Below are 8,620 nucleotides of genomic sequence, written 5' to 3'. Positions count from 1 at the left end.
ACTTCGACTTCTGAGTGCCCCAGGTTTTTCACGTTAAGAGCCATGAGTTTGTCCATTTTTGTGACTTCTTGCTGGCCAAAATTAAGAATAGGCCACAGCTTGGACTGAAGTGAAAAAAATAAGAAAAGTCACAGACACACTTTCAGACATTTATTGAACAGGTCAAAAAGACAAACACAAATACAAAATGGAAACACTTGCACAGATCATGTTGAAGAGGTCAAAGTCGTCAAAAAAAAAAAATCATGTTAAATGACCAACTTAAAATGTAGTTAGAGATAATGACATCACCATTAATTAAAAACAAAGCAAAACAAATGGTGGTGGTTTTGGGGGCTCTGGAACGGAGAGAGCCAGGGTGCCAAGATTCTTCATTGTTATGGCTGTTGTTTACAGTGGTGTAGTTGTGCCTAGAAGCGGTTCTAATACGGTTACATGCTACCCCAAAACATCCATTATTAGTAACATTTTGTTAAAGTATGGATGGATAATACTCTGGTCACAATGTCAATTAAACCTTGTACGCAGTATTATTTTTGAAGAACACACTTACATTGGATGCCAATGGATCATCCATGAGTACCAGCCAAGGCATTTTGCCATATGCAGTAAACCTGCAGCAAAACATTAAGCAAACTGCTTTTGCGCATTGTTAATCTTCACAAAAGGAACACTAACATTAAAAAAAAGCAAGTAGAAAAACTGATTGCATGGCAGGCATGCTAGTATTACTATAATGATGAATACACCAGTTTCAGAAGAACGTTTCCAAGCGAATCTTGAAGTTATCCTCCTGATGTCTTACAGCGATACCATGACGGAGCAGCATCTCGACATACGGTGGCCAGAAAGTTGAGTCTATTGTCACATAAGGATCGTGTGGCGAGCTCAGGGGCTTGTTCATGAGCAGCTGTGGCATAGAGGATAAGAGTGCGGTTATTATAGTAATGCAATAACTTAAAAACACAAGTTGGAAGTTCTCCTATAATCTCATACAAAATGGGCAGGTCGAATCCAATGTAAGTCAGCCAGACATAATTATGTGCCTGAGATACGTCCGATTGATCGTCATTTGTTTCCCACTGACATTTGTGTGTGTTTTCAGAACACATTTGGCGTGTTATTACAAGTACTGGAGTTCTCAATGAAGGCCAGAATTGCCCACAAACTGTTGTTTACCTGAATTTGGCAATCTTTTGGGCAAGGGGGGGTTTCAGAACACTGAGCCTCATTCACTGTCAGTGCTGACATCCAAATTTGTGCACAAATCAAGCGTACGCACGTCTGTCTGATGCTTCAATCTGCGATTTATCAGGATGTTCATACTGTACTTGAATTTGAAACCAGTCATCTCTATAAACTTTAACAATAATTTATAAAAGAATTATTCCAGCTTTACAGACTATTAACTTTCTCCTGTGCTATATGTAATACCTTTTTATTTGTACTCAGAGCTCTATAACAGTCACCTCATTCACTTACTGATGAAGCAGTATCAGCACCAAACAGGGATTGAGTATACAGTATTGCTCAAGCATACTTTAGGAAGACTGAGAATTGAGCCCAGAACCTTTTGCTTACGAGACGACTCCCTCAGCCACCCAAGCCAGCCCAACATTAAATGTGGCAAAACATATTTATTCTCCATTCACGTCTACAAGGCATTTAATGTAAACAAGAGGGCTCAAAAGCGCTCTCAAAATCACAATTCATTATTCGTGTTGACAGAAATGAATGACTTCCGGATCAGAGGCGAATTGTTACTCCTTGTACTAATATCTCAAAATAAAGAGTAGTTGGAGAGCTCTTGGTGGCACAGTGGATCAGCTGGTAAAGCGTTGGCCTCACAGTTCTGAGGTCCCTGGTTCAATCCCAGACCTGCCTGTGTGGAGTTTGCATGTTCTCCCTGTGCCTGCGTGGGTTTTTTCTGGGTACTCTGGTTTTCTCCCACATTCCAAAAACATGCAACATTAATTGGAAACTCTAAATTGCCCCTAGGTGTCATTGTGAGTGCGACTGTTGTCTGTCTCCATGTGCCCTGCGATTGGCTGGCAACCAGTTCAGGGTGTACCCCGCCTCCTGCCCGTTGACAGGTGTGGTAGGCTCCAGCACTCCTGTGACCCTTGTGAGGATAAGCGGCGAACGGATGGATAAAAAGCTCTCGTCATGTGCCACTGCCCCCCCATTCATTCTGGTGCCTATCATCGTCCAGCTATGACAGTCACTTTTTCACACCTACTAAAATCCTAATTTGAGTCAACGCCCATTCGTGGACAGGCCTACAAAACCCCCATATTCAGCACAAATACGCACTCAAATATCGATAAGTCTGTCTAATATCTATAATGGGTTCTATCAAAACTCAAGAATGAGAATAATACAATAATGAAAGTTAACAAAAAACACTCAAACAAAATGTGATACCAGCAGCAGTGATGTATTCCAGAAAAACTCACATTTATTCCGCTCAAATTGAACGTTGAGTAGTGCAACAGAACTCACCTCCAGAATTTCATGAAGAGAAAGCAAATCTTCATTGAGATCACTTGGAATATTCTGAGAAAATTGGGATTATGTTGAGCTAAAGTATGAAGACTTGGAAACAACATGGATTTTGTGACATGGTCTAAGCTCCAACAACATGGTTGATAACACCAGAAATGTGAGAGCACCTTCTTCTTGTGTGAGTTGAGGGGACTGCGAGGAGGAGAAGGAACGTGTTTTTCTAAGATCTCTCCTAGACACTCAAACAGCCTTTCTTGATAGACTTGCATTTTGCGGATCTTCTCCTTGGTGTCCTTCAGAATGCTGGAATACATGTCGCCACACACGCACCACAATGCTCGGAATTTAATAACAATTGGCACCGTTATTAATTTTAAAGCGCTTAATGTATGTGCAGTAATACATTTTGCTAATGTAAGTGGAAGAAAATCGAGTCTACATGCAATGGTTTTACACACGACTACCACACACCTGTTCACACCTGAAATGATGGACACGTTATTCAAAATGGTTCAATTCTAGTAAGTATTTTGGGATACTGATCATCAACTTAGCAAACTTCTAGGTTTATAGATCCTTTAGACATTACTTTCTACAATCAATCATTGATGGCATCTGTTTTAACCACTACATTTCATTTCTTTACTTTGGGCTTCCAACCCAAACATCAATTGAGAGTTAAAATCTGCCACAAAAACACTGGCAGTTAGCAAAAACCCATTTAGAACTACTGTACAGTATACAACAAAGCATTTATCTACTAACTCATGTTCTGGCCTAGGCAACCATTAGCAAAAAAACCAATATTTATCCATTATTATTATTTACTGCTTATCCTCACTAGGGTTGCAGGCGTGCTGGAGCCTATCCCAGGTGACTTCAGGCGAGAGGCGGGATACACCCTGAACTGCTTGCCAGCCAATCACAGGTCACATATGGACAACTATTCGGATTCACATTCACACCTAGGGACAGTTTAGAGCAAGGGTCACCAGCCTTTTTGAGGATGAGGGCTACTTCGTGAGCATCGATCGTATAAAGCAGTGATTCCCAAACAGTGTGCCGGGGTGCATTAGTGTGCCGTGGGAAGTTATCCAATTTTATGTAATTGCCAAAAAAACATTTATTCCAAGAAATAATGTATCTTTCTTCATCTACTTATGCCAGTGAGGCACAATGACAGACAGGACAAAAAATCCTCTTCTATTAGATGGCAGGAAGTACATGCAGTAATTAATCGATCCATTTTTGGTGACATTTACTTTTGTTGGTGTGCCGTGGGATTTTTCAATTGTAAAATGTGTGCCTTGCCTCTATAAAGGTTGGAAATCACTGGTATAAAGGAGTACAAGACCTGTTAGTGGCAAACTACAGAATCAGAGTTCATTCGCCATCAAATACTTTTGTTGTAATTATACATATTATAGGACATTATTTTAAAAATATAATTAATGTAAGCAAGTCACATTCAGAGGCCCCGTAGCTCAGTGGTTAGAGCACTGGTTTGGTAAACCAGGGGTTGTCGGTTCGTAACCCACTGGGGCCTCCACTCCCTGAGAAGGGTTGCGTCAGGAAGGGCATCCGGCGTAAAAATTGTGCTGTGGCGACCCCGAAAGGGATAAGCCGAAATTAACCTCCAAGCAAGTCAGATTCAAAATTTAAAGCAAAAATAATAATAAGAACAATTTGTGACCTATTCTAGTTTTAGAGCATGCCTCGCAAGCACCTTAAGTGGTCTTCGCGGGCAACCATGTGCCTGCAGACACCGCATTGATGACCCCTGGTTTGAACTCTTCAGTTACTTACCATGCATGTTTTGGGGGGTGTGGGAAGAAACCACAGTACCTGGAGCCAAACTCACACGTGCACAGGGAGAACACGCAAAGTACACACAGGGGAGACCGGATTTGAACCTCAGTCCTTAGAACTATGTGGGAGATGTGCTAACCAGTCAGCTAGCATAGTACCAAAATACTAATCATCCATTCATTTTCTGAGCTTCTTACCCTCGTAAGGGTCACGGGAGTGGTGGAGCGAAACCTAGCTGTCATCGGCCAGGAGGCAGGGTACACCCTGAACTGCTTCCCAGTCAATCGCAGGGCACATAGAAACAAAAACATTTACACTCTCATTCACACCTACGGGCAATTTAGAGTGCGCAAGTAGAACAGGCAAACCCCACACAAGCGTTTGGATGTTTTCCTTGTGCCTATGTGGGCTTTCTCCAGGTACTTCAGTTTCCTCCCAAATCCCCAAAACCTGCACAGTAGGTTCATTGAAGACTCTAATCTTCCCTTAAGTGTGAATGTGAGTGTGAACGGTTGTTTGTTTGTATGTCCCCTGTGATTGGCTGGCAACCAGTTCAGTGTCTCCCCCCTTCTCTCGCCCAAAGACAGCTGGGATAGGCTCCAGCAAGCCGGGAACCCTCGTGAAGATAAGCAGTAGACAAAATGAATGAATAATTTGTCATATCATCTTCCATTTCACAGCACAATTTCATAAAATGCAGATTGCACAGAAATATTTTCCACAATATTCATTTAAGCTTTCTCTCCCTATTAAATTGTAGCTTTTAATACGGTGCCATATTTACAGTACCTACGATTATTTGGCTTTTGTGTGAATATTTACTTGGTGAGACTTTTTTGTGTGACATTGCCACTGTTGTTTTTTTTTGTTGTTGGGGTGTGAGAAATAAAAAAAGTTTACTCATGCAATAAAAACTAATGTGATCTGATAAGTTTGGGAAAGGGTGCTCAACAGTGTGCAGACACAAGGTCAAATATCAAAATATACAAATTGAAATTATGACGAGAGAATAAATAAGTTCAAGAGTTCATAGAGTACGTAGTCTATTGAACGTCACACTCACTTGTGCTCTGATAATTGCTCACTTTGTCTTTTAGTCGCGCAGCATGATTAGTGGCAGCGTTTAGCACTCGTCCTTTCTCCTCCAACCACTTACTTTCACTGGAACACACAATTGACACAAAATCATCCACAAAACACATCCAAACAGAGGGTAATGCATGCACGCAACTTCTAAATGGATACGCACAGTTCCTTAGTTTCTCGCAGTTTGTCTCTCTTTGCTTCACAGCAAGAGAGAACCATCTCAAGTTCAGAGCATAGCTTGAGCATCTGTGTAAAACAGTGCAGCCATATCAGAAACAGACTCTTTTTTCAGCGGAAAATTTTTACTTGTCAATCTACCTCCTCTTTTCCAGCTTTAAGTAACACCTCAGAGTTTTCTGCCAGCACTATATGGTTAAAAAAAAAAAACAAATACATGGAATCTAAACGATGCAATTCTCTCAATTTACATACATTTGTTGATGGATGAGTTAGTTAAGAAAATTCTGCACAAACTGCCAAAACTTGTGGAGGAGTGCGAAGGATTTGGATAATGGATTGGACATATAATTTGTTTTCCCTATTTTGAATCACTTTTGATAGGAGCCCATCCCAAAATGAAAATGCTACCATCTGCCCATTCACTTCTTTGAGAGCAGAGTGACTTTGTGCAACATATGATTATTGGGCAGAGGAAGAAGCCAGTACTTTTTCATGTGGAGCCTGATAAAGGTGCTGCAACAGGAGTTTATTTTCAGTTTGCGCTATCATGCTGTCAAAAAAATCCAAATTGATATTAACCTTATTCTAGTTGAGAGTATTAGTCTTGAATGGATGACCATATTAATACTGCCTCATAATATAAGTTATGAAAATAAGTGATAATTAATGTGTAAACAGTCATATTTATAGCCAAATCTTATAATGGTTACTTACATCTCGGTTCCACTGTAAGCCACTGCTTCAGCTCCGCTTCTGTTGCTAACAGCCGATTAACTGACTAAAAACACAATATTATTAATTAATTCATATCTCTTTTAAGTAATGCTCAAGACCAGGCCACATTAAAAAAAAACAGTATTGTAGGAAGATGAAAGGCAACACCAAGGATAGGAAAATTTCCATCTTAATATAATGTACGACAGATCAATATATGCAATCATCTCACCTGCTCTTGAGGATTTTCACTGTGGTCTGGCAGACTTAATAGGATTTCTTTTTGAAGCTGCAACAGGTTGAGTATTTTGTTTAATTTCGACAGAAATGTAATATATGTCATCAAGAACGTGTACTGTATATAAATCACCTTTTCAAGATGGGCAAACTGCTGCTCACACTGGTTCAATAATTCCACCTGGGCAGTTTCTGACAGCTCAAATACAGCCGGGTTGGCCTGACTAACGTCATCCTGTATACACATTGGCAATTTTTGACAGACTGTGAAGTCAAGTCAATAGTCAAGAGTTGTGATGTTACATTGTGTATTTTTTTTCACCGCCAGATTCAACAAGTTTGTCACACCAACGTACATTTACACTTGATATCCCCTAAAATTTGATACGCCAGGACCCAGATTGGCCTCAAAAGTCTCAAGACTTGTGAAGAGATAAAAATACTTATTTGCGGTTAATGTGTACAAAGGTATCAATGCAGCAAGAATTTGCATGCACCACAAATATAAATATCAGGAACTTGAATTGCACATATTTAAATGATATTTAGATGGCTATCGTACTTGAAGAGAATTAAGTGATGTCAGGGCTACAGAGCACTTTTTAAGTTTAATAGTCCAGCAATTATTCTGCATCAGATGTTCCGCATCGGGCGGAGTGGATGGAAAAGAGGGTGTGCCGAAGGGCTTGAGGCTTTGACGTCGAAGAACCCGCTTTGTGAACCTGCTGGTGAAGATGTCTGTCGTGTTGCAGAAGCTACCTCCAAAAATCATCTGAGCAGCCCTTTTTCATACTGATACAATTCCAAGTTTCGTTTTGTCCGTTATACAAAAAAAAAGCTATCCACGAGATAACTTATAATTAAATAACTTCAGTACAACAAAAAAAAGGACTGGTCTTACTCATTCACGTAGTTTATACAATTTGGGACTTTTTGACAGACGACGACATAGTGTACGAAAAGTAGCAAGACGGTGGTCTATAAGCGATTACAATGTGAACTGTGTTTAACTAATGGAAACAAGTCGTGGTAAGGTAATTAACTGTAGCAGACATAAAAGGGGCTCATGCTTACCATCTTTGCCAAAATCGACTTTCCTGAATTAACTACGAAGGCTCCTTCTTTTTTTAATTTTTCAAAACACCGCCAATATTTCTGACGTCATACACGCGACGGAAAAGATCGTCGAGCATTGAAGAGCGTCACTACTGCGTGCGACTGCGCATTCTTTTTTTTGCAACTAAGGTAGATCTCTTCAATATCGCATCAGTTATCAAGCTCAAATACAAACACACAAAGTAACATGCAAACCACGAACTTTCAAGCAATTCAATTTACTATACGTATGAGTGCAATTCACATACATTTCGTATAATCACCTCGTCAAAATCACGAACGTGTTGTTTTGCAGTTTTTGTGCCCGATAGTCGCGTTTGCAGAATAATACTTTTTTTTAGTCCGTGAAGTTACCGCTATTTTGGCATATACACTTTTAATAATAATAATGTTATTGTTGTAGTTAAACACTGGATTCTAAAAAATTATCCTACTCTGAAAGTAAGTAATCAAACTCCGGAGAGAGGCGATGTGTCAGAATAGGTCACTATTATTATTATTATTATTATTATTATTATCTATCCATCCATTGTCTTAATCGCTTATCCCCACTAGGTTGCCTGAGTGCTGGAGTTTATCCCGGCTGTCAACGGGCAGGAGGAGGGGTACACCCAGAACTGATTGGCAGCCAATCGCAGGGCACATAGAGACAAACAGTCGCACTCACAATCACACCTAAGGGCAATTTAGAGTGTCCAATTAATGTTGCATGTTTTGGGGATGTGGGAGGAAACCGGAGTGCCGGGAAGGAAAAAAAAAAACACTTAGGCTCGGGGAGAACATGCAAACTCCACACAAGCGGGTCCGGGATTGAACCTAGGACATCAGAGCTGAGGACAAGGCTTTCTAGCTGCGCCACCGAGCCGCCATTGTTGACTGGTGACGAGTTCAGGGTTTAGTTCCGCTGGGATAAACGGTGTTGAGAATGGATGGATGGAAGGATGTGAAAGTTGGTTTCTTCATGTCGTGAGTG

At 40.5% G+C, this 8,620-nt stretch overlaps 1 protein-coding gene across 1 annotated transcript; it reads right to left on the bottom strand.

Moving 5' to 3' along the window:
- Positions 1 to 135: 135 nt before the first annotated feature.
- cenpk (centromere protein K) lies at positions 136 to 7,458 on the bottom strand. The gene is given in 11 exon segments (XM_061830097.1): positions 136 to 910; positions 2,503 to 2,556; positions 2,673 to 2,808; positions 5,378 to 5,405; positions 5,408 to 5,475; positions 5,564 to 5,646; positions 5,719 to 5,765; positions 6,295 to 6,358; positions 6,527 to 6,583; positions 6,665 to 6,766; positions 7,094 to 7,458. Coding segments are annotated over 11 exon segments (1,005 nt in total). The 5' UTR covers positions 7,304 to 7,458; the 3' UTR covers positions 136 to 754.
- Between the last annotated feature and the right edge of the window lie 1,162 nt (positions 7,459 to 8,620).

This window comes from Syngnathoides biaculeatus, chromosome 9, assembly GCF_019802595.1.
Source record: "Syngnathoides biaculeatus isolate LvHL_M chromosome 9, ASM1980259v1, whole genome shotgun sequence".
NCBI classification, from domain to species: domain Eukaryota; kingdom Metazoa; phylum Chordata; class Actinopteri; order Syngnathiformes; family Syngnathidae; genus Syngnathoides; species Syngnathoides biaculeatus.
This window is presented reverse-complemented; position numbering and strand designations above follow the sequence as displayed.